Genomic DNA, 16,024 nt, shown 5'->3' on the forward strand with positions numbered 1-16,024 from the left:
ATTAATTAACAAGTTTCGTATCATGTGAACACACAAAACGAACAACATCGAGAAATTATAATTTGAAAAGTCAATTGGACAATTGAATAATATACTCCTAGCAAAATTAAAACAATAATTTAAGTCGATTTTTCTCTTCCTTAACACAGACACATTCCTCTCTTTCCACATATATAAATATTAAAATTAAATAAAATCCTTCACTTCTTTTTACTATAAATTATTTCTTTACAACAAAAGTTGACAAAAACTTCCAAATCTGAGGTCAGATTTCTCCTTTTCCCCTCTTCTTTATCTCCCTTTTCTCACCTTTTTTTTTGGCTTTCTTTTAAGTCTTGTAATAAATGGAATTATAACACTTTCTTAGAGCCTAAGTTTCTCCAACTATTTATCTAAATTCATTTTTCTATTTTCTTACTTACTTTTTAGATGGATCAATTTGGAGATCATAATGATCAAGTTTCCATGACAATAGAAAATAAAAAAATGTTACTCTCTTTCGATTCAGAAGTTGAGTCTCCTAGTCCAACATTACATAATTCCTTCAGGTCAGAGACGAATTCAAAATTTATTTTCATTAATTCAACTTCTACATTATCATATGATACTCAAAATTTTAGTAATTGTTCGCGTATAAATAATTGTTTTGATTCGATTGTATTATCAGGTCGTTCAAGAGAAATGGGATGATCGAACTAGAGGAACGTAACAAAGAACATGAGTTAATTAAGGCGGGCTTTCTTAGTGGAATGGGGCATTTAGGAAAGGAAGTTGAAATTGTGGGTATACATAAGAATTCATGTTCAACTATATTGGGGCAAGCGAGGTTAGAAAGTTTTCATATTTATTCCGAAGCAATGCGGAAGAAATGTGGTGGAAATGCTAATATTAAATATGCTTGGTTTGGTTCTTCCAAAGATGAAATTTGTAATATTATTTCACATGGATTTTCTACAATTACTGAACCAAAATCTGGAGGATGTTTTGGTATTGGTGTTCATCTTTATCCTGCAAATATCCACGGGTAAGCAATGAAACATTTAGTATTCTGTTTCAATTTATGTGTCACAATTTTGTTTTTAGTTTGCGAACAAAAAATGAATGTCATATGATTGCTTTTGATGAAATGATTTTTATTCACACATTATTTTAGAGGATAAAATTTAAAAATAACTTTTCTTTTTAAATTTTATGTCAAGTCAAACAATATCTGAGATTAATTAATTATTTTTATTTTATTTTTGTTGTGTTGAAGGGTATTATCGGCATTGGAAGATGAGAATGGATTAAGGCATATGTTACTTTGCAGAGTAATATTAGGAAATACAGAAGTAATTGAAGCTTCATCCAAACAATTTCGGCCAACTTGTCAAGATTTTGACTCTGGGGTTGACAATTATTTGGCTCCTAAAACATACATAATTTGGCCTTCTAATATGAATTCTCATATTTTACCAAATTTTGTAGTAAGTTTTAGATGTCCTAGTTGCTTATTAGGTAAGCAATTCAAGATTTATAATTTTGTTTTATGTCATATAAAGTATAGGGTCTATCGTTTGGTAGCGGATTTGAATGTGAATTATGCGGATATCAAATACTGCATAATTGTCTAACTAGCTATCGAACGATAGACCCCTCTTAGTATACGAGATTGAAGGATGATATATTATTATTTTTGTTTATTTTCTTAGGTGCTTCTTCGAAAATCAAGAAGATTTTTCCGAAGTCGAATTCTCGTATAAAGTTTCATGATTTATTGCATGTGCTTTCCAAATATTTACATCCATCAAGAATGGTTTTGATCTCAAAATACTATGAAGATTTTCAGGTGACTTTTTTTTTTTAATTATCCAATTTTGTGTGAGTAAAATTTTTAATTTATTATTATTCTATGTAATTAATTATGTGATGTCTTTTAATGTATAGAAAAATAAGATCACAAAATTAGTACTACTTCGAAAATTGAGGCAAATAGCTGGAGATACGTCGTTAAGAGCTGTCATGAAATTGTATTCAAATACTACTATTTAAGGTACAACTTCCTACATATATTTTATTTAAATAACTTGGTGCATTAATTAATGGCCTTTAAACAACCATGTAAATATTTTTTCTTATTTTTTGTAAGATATCATCGATTTTTTTTTCTTTTTGCTTTTCTAATTTCATCGCTTATATAATGTTTAGTTGCAAATTGGAGGAAAGAGCTTGTTGATTTCGTGAGAACGACGTGATCAAGTTGCTAACGATATCATGATGGCGGAGTTTGTCAAGTGTGAAAATAATTTTTTCCCTTGATTTTTCTATTACAACAAGTTTTTTTTTAATTTCTAAATTAGTATAGTATTTAATCGATGTACAGATCATATTAAAAAGAAACTTGCGTAATGTGCTGAATAATATTAATTATATATTGAATTTGTGATCTGTGACTAATTATTTGAATACATTGGATCATATTGCTTTAGAAATATTTGACATCTGGTTTCTTAATTAATTCAATTAACTCAATATTAAAATCTGTTGAAATAAACGAAAACAAATCACATAATCATGGAATAACGTTTTTGTTCCTTGTATTCTTTTATGGGAAAGGCTCAAATATGTTATCGAATTTTTAGAAAAGGCTTATTAATGTCATCCGTTAAAAATTTGGTTCGTCTATGCTATATCCGTTTGAGAAAAGGTTCATTCATGTCATTATATTGTTAACCGAATAGTATAGATGAGCCAAACTTTTAACGGATTACATAAATGAGCATTTTCTAAAAGTTGGATCGCATATTTGAGCTTTTTTTAGTATGATGGCATAGATGATTAATATTTTCTAAAAGTATAGATGATTAATATTATTATACTAATACCTAAATACTAAATACCCACTTTTTGAAAGTTGGATGTCATAGATATAATATGATATGGTATGATTACTATTTACGTAATACTTATTTAATTAAAAAAATTTGTAGCTTTTTTATTTAGTGCAAGGGTAAAAATAATGATAATTCAACTTTGCACTTTGAATATATATAATATGATGATATATATGTATGTATGTATGTATGCATGCATGAAAATTGTAGGAGAAAAATAGAAGTGTGAATTGATGAATGATTTGTTACAATTTGTTCACCAAATATTTTTCCTTGTGTTGACACCCAATTTTGTACCTCCACAATATAAATTAATCATTTCGAGTTTCTTCAATTTCAAACGATTTAAAATAATTAGTTTTATAAAGTTTCAAAATATCTCTCTCTCTCTCTTTCTCTCTCTAAATATATATATATATATATATATATGATAATAATTATAGTTTCCAAGTTATTTTAAATAGTTTGTCACTTTTTGTAATTTTAAATTAACATATATGTTATATATAATTTCGTATATAATTAGTATATTTTATAAACATTTCGAAAATCATCACAAAAAAGATTTTAATTTTAGTGAGTATTTTAATTAATTTTGTCTAAATTAATAGTTTACATTTTGAGTCATTAGTATATTGAGTTAATTATTTTATTTCGTTAGAATTAAGAAACTCATTAATTAATTATACTAATTCGTCCTATTTAAATTTTAGCCGAATTTGCAAATTAAATTCTATTTAGCTAGGTTGTTAATTCAATTAGTTATACCTCACTTTAAAGTTTAAACCCACCAAAGACTTTATGTTTGGGCCCTTCACTCAATAATTTCAGGCGACCCATAGCCTTATTCCCAGCCCACCCAACGTTCCAATTCAAATTTCCAACAACCCCATTCCATTCCCAGCCCACTCTTGATAACTGACCCGACCCATTTATTGTTTCCCTTCACAAAAGAAACCCATTTAAACAAATACCCATCACCAATACAGTACACTAACGGACCCCTGCTACTCTTCTTCTTCACGAAACCAGACGCCAGACGAAATCCCAGCGGAAATTGCGCTGCAAATTCGTAAGTCTCGCCCAACTACCCTGCAGAACCCATACCCTAGCAGCCTCAACGTCAAACCCTCACATCCCCTTTCCCCCCTTTTCACGAAAATCAGCTTTTTCCCATCTCCATTACTGTGGTTTCGAAAATAGCGGAGGGGATTGAAATTGTTGTTTGAATTCTCAATGGATTCCCCCCCCCCCCCCCCCCCAAAAAAAACGATTTTTCTTCTTCTATATATTCCCTCTTTCAATCACTAAAAAGAAAAGAGGAAAAATTTTTGGAGTTCGATTCTTGGGCAATAGTGGTTTTACACTTGCGAATTTTATATTTAGCTCTCTAATTATGAGTTCCAAAAGGGTTCGCCACTCAGATTCTTTTGGCTCGCTGTTCATATTGAGATTTCGTGGTAGAAGAGTCGCTGCTCTCAGCTCGTTTGTCCTAGTCTCGTTGCTCCGTAGAAGGTAATGTCCCTATTCTGGCCTCTCGTTTTCCTTTCGAATGATGTATGTTCTATTTTGTTTTCCACTTAATGGATCATTATTTTGGGACAGTTCATTGTTGGTTTGTAGCATTTTTTCAAATGATATAGTATTGTGAGTTGTTTGTTGATGAGATATTACTAATTAAGATGGTCTTTATTTTTTCTTATCTATTGCTATAGCTCATGTATTGTGATTAGAAGCTACTTTATCAAGCTATTTCTCACTGATTCTTTCATAGTTTCATAAAAAATAAAAAAATAAAATAAAATAGAATTTTGAACTTTGCGGCTTTGCGGCTTTGTGATTTAAGCTTTATCCTATTTTTCCTCGTCGACTTGATCGATCGTTCTTGTCGTCTTAGCATTCAAATGTAGTTAAAATAGTGCGAATCCTTCCAAATGTTTAGTCTCATAGCTCAATTTTTCTTGGTTTAAACTCGTTTCGGTCTTAACAAGTTGCTAGTATGTCTCTGTTGTTGTACACCTGAATCTACCGAGTCGAACATATTATCGTGTTTGCATTGTCCTACCCAAGTGTCCGTCCCTCTGTTTGTTGTGGGCTGTTATTTGTTATTGTCTTTAAAATCACAGCAGTCTCAGAATCAGTAGTTGTGGCAGTAGCATGTTGTTTATTATGTTACTGGATTTGATAATTTCCTTTCCTCTTCATTTGAGTCTTGTTACAATCTTATGGTCCAATGTGTCATGTTAGAATTGAGCTTGTGTTGTCTCTGTTTCATTTAGATTCCCATCAAAAATCACTTGCTACTCGTAGTGGACTTAAGGTCAAGGACGAGATTTTATTGCCTTCCAAACCTTGGCTCGTTCCAACACTCGTTTTCCTTTAACCGAATGCCTAACCGTGAGCTTTAAATTAGATGCCCAGTATCTGGTTTAATTTAGATTATTAGGCTGCAAAAATGTGATAGTTATCTAAATATGTGCTAAGACTACATTGATCTATGTGCTTAACCGTTGGACTTAGAGGCTCTCAACGTGGTTATCACACCAATTTGTTTAAGAACATCAATTTGTAAGTGATAAGCTTGCTACAATTCTGCCTCTGTTTATGGCCTCTTCGTTTTCCTTTTATTTCTTACTTTGGATAGTGTATGAAAATGACAAAGTTGCTTTCCATTTCCTTATTTTAGTTTTAGCTTTTTTTCATTGTAATAAATGTCTCTCCATGCCAAACTCTCTTAAATCATTTATATGGTATTAATTTTCTTTTAATATGCATTTGCCAATATCTGTAATCAAGGACAATCAACCTTGGATTAGCTACTGATACATTTTTCTTAATCCAAAAGCATTGCCTTGTGATTTTCTTTTACAATGGCATTATAGTTGAGTTTTTTTTTTTAATTTTGTTTTGAATTATTTTGCTAGATATGCGTCGGACTAACCCCCTTATCACTCTTTCTTTGCATGTGAAATCTGCCCCGAGTCCATTTTGGATCTCATTTCCTATCCTTGCATCTCCTCGTTGGTCCAAAGGCCCAACCTTACCCCTTATCGGGTCAGCCAAAGCAATAGAACGGAAATACAGGGCTGGAAACCCAGATACAGGCTTCCAGAAGTCCTAAGATGGACAATATACGTTCAATATACGCTATATACAGTTGTATATACTTATATATAGGTCAAAAACGCAAAAATACAAGGATGAGGTGAAATATAGGTGTTCGGAAGCAAGAGATACATGAAAAGAGCCTATGTACACGCTGATATATACTGATATACATCAGCTGTATACCAAAAACGGGAATTGGGTTAAGCCCAAAAATTCCAACAAATTTGGCCCAAAAGGAGGCCCAAATTCAATTTCTCTCTTACTCTTTAATTATTTAATTGTGATTATTTATTGTTTGTTATTTAACTCTAACTTTATAATTTTTAATTAGATTCCCCAAAAGATAAGTTATTTCCTTTGTGTTGGTTAACTTTTTTTTTTTTTTATATTTATTTTATCTATTTTATTAATTAAATATGTTGGCCAAATTATACAGTTTTAAGTTAAATCTTTTGTTCTAAAAAATAAAATAGAAAATAAAACAACATATTCTTTAATGTCTCCCACTCAATCACTTTTTACTCGTTTAAAATTGGTTTAAAGGGTCAAAGTATTTATTCCTCAAGTAAACTAAAAAAAATAAAAAAATAAAAAATAGTATATATATATAAATGTATAAATATATATATTCTTTACTTGGTCATTTTCCCAAAAAAGGATTAGTCAAAACTTTGCTTTCATTCTTCAATTAATTAAAAAATGATTTTCATGCTCAATTTTATTGGCTTAAATTATTTATTTCGAAAATGAATTAAAGAAATTCTAATTAATCTAGTTTTATTAATATTCTAATCATTTGTATTTCGACTCAAATGTTTTATTTTGGATATCTTTCTCTAAAAAATAAAAAATGAAATAAAGGCGTGTCATTTATTTAACTATTTTTCTCAAAGTCAACCAAATATTGTAAATTATTATTCTTATGCTAAATCACATTTTTTCTAAAAAATAGTCAAATATATTTTAGTCAAGTTGTAGGTCAACCGCATGTTAGCGGGCACTTCGAATGCTTAAACCCTTCTCGAAATGTAAATTGAACACCGAACCCTCTTTGGTATTTTCAAATGATTTTTTCTGTTTAAATCTTTGAAAATTATAAGTTTTCTTAATTTCTTTTAAAAAAATTAAGTGGCGACTCTTTTCTAAGTATTTTTTCTCAAATTGTTTTATACTTAGAACATTTCAAAAGGTGATTTTTCTAGAAATAGTTAAATTACGGCACAACAGAAATGGCGACTTCCGCTGGGGATTCAATTAGGTTCTAACCATAATGACTTGACTCTTTTTGACTATTTGCTAATATTTGTTGAATTGTTTTACCTCAAATGTGTCTTATTTGCTTAAATTGTGATATCAACTGTCATTGCATGCATATCATTTATTCCGTCAAATGACATTTTTTTTTCTTTTCACTTAAAGGACGATTATGCAGGCCGCAGTCGTTCGTTAACCAAATTGTTCTCGGAACACCCTGACGAATGTAGTTGGCTACTAGATAGTCAATGGTCGTTAATTGTCTCAGCCCAAGTAGTCCGCTTGGGTCACCAATCCACTTTAAAGAAAACCCAATCTTAGTCATACTAGGATAGAGCAAGACCAAATCCCTGAAATTTAGCGCATTGGCCTAAGATGACCCAATACCCAAGGCGTGTCAGGTCCATTAGAAAGACCACCTTGAGTCCAAAGGGCCCACGGCCCGAACGGACGCTCATACTTATGTGTTTGAAGGATGTATGCGCTATTTGACAAAGTGTTGTGTCTTAGGTTTGGGGGGGTATCTAATTATTTGTATGTTTTTGTAGATGACTAAGCAACACTTGAGTTTCAAAATGGTCACCGAGACGCCAAACCTCTTCCGTGTATGGTGGTATAATCTCAATGCATATCAGAAAAAAAAACTCTCCATTCACTTAGGTCACCTCCCGTCAATAATGAATCTCAGAGTCTGGCCTAAGTTCATTGAGGTGGTCACTCGATTTTGGGACGATGAGAGGATGGTGTTTCGCTTCAGAGATGTTGAAATGACACCAACTATTGAAGAAATCAAAGATTGCCTAGACAACGTCGGAACGTGCCAGAAAAGGAAAAAACATCCAGATCATCACATTTTGCTACCAGATAAGGCAACCAGCACAGAACTGAAAAACATGTTATTGCTAAATGCAGACTGGCTAGACACCCCGAGTATTCCATTTGTGAAATTCTATGAACGATGGGGTCATGAGAGTTATTATAAGAATTTTCCAAATGAGTTTCACAGTCATAGTAGTTGGAATCAAACTCAAACTCTAGCATTTGCCCTATGCCTCTTAGGGACGCTGGTATTCCCTCAAGGCAAAGGGAATGATATTGACACTCGGATTGTCATGGTTACACACGCCATCTTCGAGGGTGTTGGTAAGAAAGGACAAGTTAAGAAATACTTCAACCTAGCTCCGATCATTCTGGCTGACATCTACCGATCTTTGGGTCAATGTAAAAACGGATTTTCATTTTTTCAAGGTTGTAATATCTTGCTACAGTGGTGGATGTCTAAACATCTAGTGAATACATACGAGACTCAGAAACAAAAATTGGCTGAACCACAAAAAGAAAGCCACCTTGACCATTACGAGTTTCATTTGAGCATCAACAGGTTCAAGATCCACAGCACTAGGGAAGCATGGGCTAAGGTCTTCCACGACATAAAAAATGGAAACGTACAATGGATGTTTCAAGATTTCATGTCAGAAAGAATAGCTATTCAGGGGGCTAAATGTCCTTTCCTAATCCTTCCTGGCATTAGAGGGGTATGACCTTACAATCCCAGCAGGGTAATGCGACAATTCGGCTAAAGACAGATTAATTCTACCTTTCAAAGGAGACACTAGCCGCTACGTCTTTGACTACAACGGGTGCGACAAGATACCTCACGCCAAGGATATTTGTCAAGAATGGGCTGGACGGGTCAACCTAAAAGAGAGCATGGCAGAAAAATAGATATGAAGTCGGGTATGTGGACGATTACAAAAAATGGTTGCAGGATGATCTGTGCGGTACACTTGGCCCGACGCCACGCACGGGCCGACAGATTGAAGATGTCCAAGTAAGGCTCCAAATCCAAGCCTACCATTTTCAGCAGGAATGGGACCGAAGAGAGCAAAAGTTTCAACGTAGGGAGCAAGAATATCTGCGTAGGGAACAAGAGTTCCAGCATAGAGAATATGAAAGCCAAAGGGCATTATCCTTTGCCACGCAAGAGTTAGCTGACGCGAGATCCTGCCTAATACGTTTGGACTTGAACTTGGATGATCAGCTTAACACCCTCCAGGGCATGTCAATGTCTTCCAAAGCTGTGTTTGCTGAGCCGCATGTGATAACCATCAAGTTTCTCATTCGTGAAGAAGTGGAAAAAGCAAGAGGAGGAGCAGGTCCTTCAGCATTTTAGTTATCTTATTCCCATGCGTGGGTTTGATGTTTTTGTATTTGCAACTTATCCCTTCCCTAAAAGATGTATCCCTTTGCTTAACTTTGTAATGAATTCTCTATTGTTTATGAATTCTGTTTTGGGGGTGCAACAATTTGTTTTAAATGGCACAATATATCCTTCAATTCGCTAGGCCTACCCTTGGTACAAAAGGGTCACATGCATGTTTAGGACGCGATATTTGCCTGTTTACTTGTGTGTTTAACTGTTTGTGTGGTACATTGCTTTGAATGAGGACATTTTAGCCCACTCCTTGTCAAAAAAAATAATATATATATATACAAAAATTGAAAAATGTCAAATACAAGTGACAACCAAAATGTCCGACCAAAATTCCATGAGTCTTAAGTTTCTCAGTCAGAAATAAAATCCTACTACCGAATCCTAAGCCACTACTCTATCATCTCATGAAAGGTAAAATTGCAGCTAAGATGGAAAAAGGCAAGAGTATCGACATAGAGCTAACTGAGGAGGATTTGAGGATGAAATTACAGCGGCTCAGACAAGAGATCCAAGAAACCAGAGAAATGAGAATAAAAGTGGAGTTCGCCACCGCGGTGGCACGAGCAGCAAATGCGGCACTAGACGCGGAGTTGGCAGCAAAGATGACAAAATATGTTGTTATAGATGAAGAGACAGTTGCTGGGCGGAAAAAGCGCGACGCCTTCAAAGATATAACCGTGATGCTTCAGAAGCCACGTGGAAAACACTCTTTCTTCAGCCAAGAGGCCACCAACAGTGATCCCAAAGGCGCTAGACCTGAAGCTACTGAAGAAGACACTGGGGAGGAAATTGTCTATAGGCCTCCTATTCAGGGACGATGGAAGGAAGGGAATTAGAAAACCACCCTCGAAGCATATGAGTTTACCCCCCGTGATTAATGCGACAATTAGCAAAAGAATGGCCTGAGTGGAGGCACATTTTATCTTTTAGGAGCTTTATTGTCTGCTTTTCACTTTCCTTGTAAGCATTTTAGTAATCTTATTCCCATGTGTGGGTTTGATGTTTTTGTATTTGCAACTTATCCCTTCCCTAAAAGATGTATCCCTTTGCTTAACTTTGTAATGAATTCTCTATTGTTTATGAATTCTGTTTTGGGGGTGCAACAATTTGTTTTAAATGGCACAATATATCCTTCAATTCGCTAGGCCTACCCTTGGCACAAAAGGGTCACATGCATGTTTAGGACGCGATATTTGCCTGTTTACTTGTGTGTTTAACTGTTTGTGTGGTACATTGCTTTGAATGAGGACATTTTAGCCCACTCCTTGTCAAAAAAAATAATATATATATATACAAAAATTGAAAAATGTCAAATACAAGTGACAACCAAAATGTCCGACCAAAATTCCATGAGTCTTAAGTTTCTCAGTCAGAAATAAAATCCTACTACCGAATCCTAAGCCACTACTCTATCATCTCATGAAAGGTAAAATTGCAGCTAAGATGGAAAAAGGCAAGAGTATCGACATAGAGCTAACTGAGGAGGATTTGAGGATGAAATTACAGCGGCTCAGACAAGAGATCCAAGAAACCAGAGAAATGAGAATAAAAGTGGAGTTCGCCACCGCGGTGGCACGAGCAGCAAATGCGGCACTAGACGCGGAGTTGGCAGCAAAGATGACAAAATATGTTGTTATAGATGAAGAGACAGTTGCTGGGCGGAAAAAGCGCGACGCCTTCAAAGATATAACCGTGATGCTTCAGAAGCCTCGTGGAAAACACTCTTTCTTCAGCCAAGAGGCCACCAACAGTGATCCCAAAGGCGCTAGACCTGAAGCTACTGAAGAAGACACTGGGGAGGAAATTGTCTATAGGCCTCCTATTCAGGGACGATGGAAGGAAGGGAATTAGAAAACCACCCTCGAAGCATATGAGTTTACCCCCCGTGATTAATGCGACAATTAGCAAAAGAATGGCCTGAGTGGAGGCACATTTTATCTTTTAGGAGCTTTATTGTCTGCTTTTCACTTTCCTTGTAATCTTCAAGAAATGAATGAATGAAAATGAAATTTCCTTTTGTTTTCGAATTACGTAGGGCCTGAATTCTCCTTGGGAGATAAGTAGGCAGCCTTTCAAGGCCCGACCCCTATCTTTTAAAAATTTTCTTTTTCCCTTCATTCTACAATGAAACATTGAGTTCAGATCAACAAATGCCCAGAGATGCAACAAGAAGACCTTAGCTTAACGCAATTTAACCTTTCTGAGTCACCAACTTCAACATAAAAATGAGCAAATTCCTGCTTGTTCAAAAGTCAGTCCCCATTATTCGTGGGTTAGCATGTTCTCAAACAAAGCAACTTTTATGTGTTTATCTGATTTCTATATGATATTTTGCATTATTTGTGCCGAATCAAAACTAACATATTTGCCTTTGAGTTGTTTTCTCAACAGGTAGTTAGAACTGGTCTGTGTCGATAAGCTGGCTGATCATCCTTATTTCACTAGATCTAAAGGTCCTAAAGATTCCTTCCCCAATCAAAGTTCACAAAAGGGAGAAGCAGCAATGGGTGATAACAACGAAGAAATCAGCCTTACTGATGTCGTGGTGGCTCAACCCGCCCTTGCTGATCAGAATGAACTGATCCTGCAGTTGATGCAACAAATTGCTGAGATGAGGGTCGAGATGCAGAGAAAAACAATTTGCCTCCTCCGATTTTTGCTGTCAATGCTCAACCAGACGGAAGACCTCCATCTCAAATTCCCCCTCATAATGTAGAACAAGCTCAGAACCCGCCTTTAAGCCCTGCTCGTAATCCCTCCATCATTGACCTTACCACCCAAAACCCCCACTATGTCTTAACCTCTTATCAAACACCACCCCTCCTCAAAATACTAACCTCCAAACACCACTTACTCCCCCCAATGCAAACCACCAAATTGGCCTACCCCCTCACAGCCAAAACGCTAATAACCCACACACTTCCTTCCTTCACCAAAACCAATATACCAACCTGAAACTTTTCTCCAAAACTATCACGCCTCTTTAAATGGCCAGAGTCCCTCTATTGCTCCACCACTACCATAAAAAGCCACTTTTCAAATACCGGTCCCCAATGAGCATGACGCCCATGGTTCGGAGCTCGACCACTATGAGGAGAGGGAGAGAGAGTGGAGGTCAAATGAAGAGACCGCTAAGATAGATATGAATGAGGAAATCAGAAAATCCATGAAGGAGTTGAACTGCATTCCTGAGGTCGCCGGGTTGAGTTACGAAGACCTGTGCATTCATCAGAATTTGGACCTCTCTGAAGGGTTCAAGGTGCCAAAATTTGACATCTTCGGAGGAATAGGGAACCCCTTAGCACACCTGAGGGCCTACTGTGACCAACTTGTGGGAGTTGGGAAAGACGAAGCTTTGTTAATGCGACTTTTTAGCCGAAGTTTGAGCGGAGAGGCTCTAGAGTGGTTTACGTCTCATGAAACGAGACAGTGGTCTTGTTGGAATGCTCTGGCTAAGGACTTCATCGAACGATTCGCCTACAATGTGGAGATCGTTCCTGACCGTTACTCCTTGGAGAAGATGAAGCAAAAGCCAACCGAAAGTTACAGAGAATTTGCATATAGATGGCGGAAGGAGGCAGCTAGAGTTAGACCTCCTATGTCGGAAAAGGAAATCGTCGAAGTGTTTGTGCGGGTGCAATAGCCCGAATATTATGACAAAATCATGTTGCTCGTTGGAGCAAAATTTGCTGAGATAGTTAAGGTAGGTGAGACTATCGAAGATGGATTGAGAACCGAGAAGATTTCCCATGTTGCTGCCTCGCCCGGATCTTCAGGTTTGTTGAAGAAAAAAAGAGAGGATGTGTCCTCTATCTCCTATGAGGGGAAGAAGACCCCAAGGAAAACCTCATCATACCAAGGTCGTTCTCGACCTTCACATAGTTTGTACCCGGCTTGTTATACACATGCTGATTACCAAAATAATCCTCCCCCCAGTTATCAAAATACCCCTCCTCCCATTTACCAAACTCCCCCTCCAATTTACCAAACTCCATCTCATCACTATCGGAACGTCGCCCCCAACTGTGCCAATGTTCAGACAAATTACCAGACTCCTCCCCCAATGTACCAAACCCCAACTCCACTTTACCAAAATACCCCCCCGAACTACCAAGCTCCACAACCAAATTACCAAACTAACTCATATCCCAGATATAAAATCCCCTGTCCGAATGCTCCAAATTATCGCCAAATGCCTCCCCCTCAACAAGGCAATTACGATCCCTCCCGTCCTATATTTGAGAGAAAGCCTGCTAGAATTTTCACTCCGCTTATTGAAAGCCGAACAAAGCTGTTCGAGCGATTAACCGTGGCAGGATATATTCATCTAGTGGGGCACAAGCCGGTTGATACTAGCTCAAAGTTTTACAGACCCGACCAGAGGTGCGCGTATCACTCCAACAGTGTTGGTTATGATACCGAAGACTGTATCAACCTGAAACATAAAATCCAAGACCTGATCGATCAGAATATGGTCTCTTTTTAGACGGTCGCGCCCAATGTCAATAGTAATCCTCTGCCAAATCATGGAGGCATCACTATTAATATGATAGAGACAGATGATGACTGGTGCATGTCAAAGGCAATAGTTCCAATTGCTCCTGATGACCTGGAAAGGGCTGTAGCTTCGTTGAGCATCAGAGAGAAGAAAGATTTTGTGATTCTGACACCCGAGAAGGCTGTTGCCTTGGTGCTGAGAGAAACTCTTGCTCGACCAAAGTTCGTGATTGAAACGGCTGTTACTCAGGGTATGACCAGATCTGGCAGGTGCTACACGCCAGAAGAGCTGATCCAGGGTGCGCAAAAGAAGGATCAAACTAAAAGGCCGATTAGTGAAGCTGAAGCCGAAGAGTTCTGGAGGAAGATGCAGCCGAAAAATCATTCAATTGTGAAGCATTTGGAGAAGACACCAGCTCAGATTTCTGTGTGGACTTTATTGATGAGTTCACAGTTGCATAGATAGGCTTTGATGAGAGCTTTGGATGACACTTATGTGCCTGTGGGTACTAACAGCGACAATCTAGCAGCCATGATACACTAAGTCATTCGGGGACATCGAATCAGCTTTTGTGACGAAAAGTTGCCCTTTGAAGGCAAGGTACACAACAAGGCTCTGCATGTCACCGTCAAATGCCGTGATAAAATGATAAATCGTGTATTGGTCGATGATGGGTTCGGTCTCAACATCTGCCCGCTTTCGACTCTGAGGCAGCTGAAATCCGATTTGGGAAAGCTCCACCAGAATCAAGTCAAGGTGAGGGCCTTTGATGGAGTGCAAAGAGACACATTGGGTGCGGTAAACTTGGATATTCAGGTGGGTCCTGCAGAGTTTAATGTGGAGTTCCAAGTGTTGGATATCAACACTAGTTACAACCTACTTCTGGAAAGGCTGTTTATTCATATGGCCGGGGGTGTGCCGTCTACCCTTCACCAACTGTTAAAATTTATTTGGAAGGACCAGAAATTGGTCATTTGTGGTGAAGGGAGCCATTCCAATGAGTATGCATCGATCGTTGATGATATTTCTCGAGGTTGTGATTTCTACACGATGGAGGTAGTAAATGCTACCGGTAATGACTTGGCTCCGTACCCCCCTATGCCTGCCGTATACAAGATGGTTGCTACTGTCATGCTCCAGAATGGTTTCGAATCAGGTTTCGGGTTGGGAAAACATTGTCAAGGAATTGTCAATCCTATTCAGATCCCCGCTAAAGGAGCAAAGTTTGGTTTGGGGTATGTCCCCACAGAGGCTGATGGAGCAGGGGTGAAGAGAAAAAGTGTTGTTCAAGCATTGGCCAGACCAATTCCTCATCTGTACCAATCGTTCCCTGTGCGGGAGTATGCCATCGACAACGGTTTAGGGGAAGGAATCTGGGGCCTTTTTGAGGAGATCGATGCGGTCATCGAAGAAGAGGTTGGGATATCAGGCATCCGGGACGCAGAACCTGAGGAGCAATTGCAAAATTGGACTTCCACACCACTCCTGATTTCCCGCTTATCTAGGTAGAAAGGACATGTGTTTTGTTTATTTTCAAAATCGGTGGTAGTCCGGAAGAGGCCCGAGATCCACCCTTTATCCAATTTTTCTTGTTTGAAGTTTTTAAATTCCCTTGTAATGTTTAAAAAGGCGAAATGACCCTTAGTCATGGCCAAAGTTTGTGCTTGTTTTTCGATCTAAATGAAAGCCTCTTTTATCGAAAATTTGTTTATTTATCTGTTTATATTTTACTTTCCTGACTTTGTTCGTTTATGATTTCAGTAATATTAATTTAAAACCTGCCAATGTCATGTCATGTCATGAACCGAGCAAACAAAATGAAGAAGGTGATGACGAATGTGAGAATACAAAGAAGAAAATGGGATACCCGAACATGTTGCTGATGAATTTCGACAATTTGAGAATCAACACAAGCCAAATTTAGAGGAAATCGAGACTGTAAATTTCGGAGATGAGGAATGTGTTAAAGAAGTAAGAATCAGTGTCCATCTGACTGATGATCAAAGAAGAGACCTGGTCTGTTTGCTCAGAGAGTACATTGATGTGTTTGCCTGGTTTTATAGAGATATGCCAGGA

General features: G+C 37.2%; 2 protein-coding genes across 2 annotated transcripts in view; both read left to right on the forward strand.

Moving 5' to 3' along the window:
- The first annotated feature begins 240 nt into the window (after positions 1–240).
- The window catches only part of LOC125816015 (probable inactive poly [ADP-ribose] polymerase SRO2), a 103,665-nt gene continuing 87,881 nt past the window's right edge, over positions 241–16,024 (forward strand). The window contains exon 1 of the mRNA XM_049495605.1: positions 241–264. The gene's annotated coding sequence lies outside the window, so the exon portion shown is untranslated. The remainder of the gene's footprint in view (positions 265–16,024) is intronic.
- Positions 487–1,028, forward strand: LOC125814020 (probable inactive poly [ADP-ribose] polymerase SRO2). Its single transcript, XM_049493495.1, has 2 exons — positions 487–548; positions 668–1,028. Exons 1-2 carry the CDS (start codon positions 487–489, stop codon positions 1,026–1,028), a joined length of 423 nt encoding a protein of 140 aa, XP_049349452.1.

This window comes from Solanum verrucosum, unplaced genomic scaffold (assembly GCF_900185275.1).
Source record: "Solanum verrucosum unplaced genomic scaffold, falcon-dt-bn FXZP01000085.1, whole genome shotgun sequence".
NCBI lineage: Eukaryota > Viridiplantae > Streptophyta > Magnoliopsida > Solanales > Solanaceae > Solanum > Solanum verrucosum.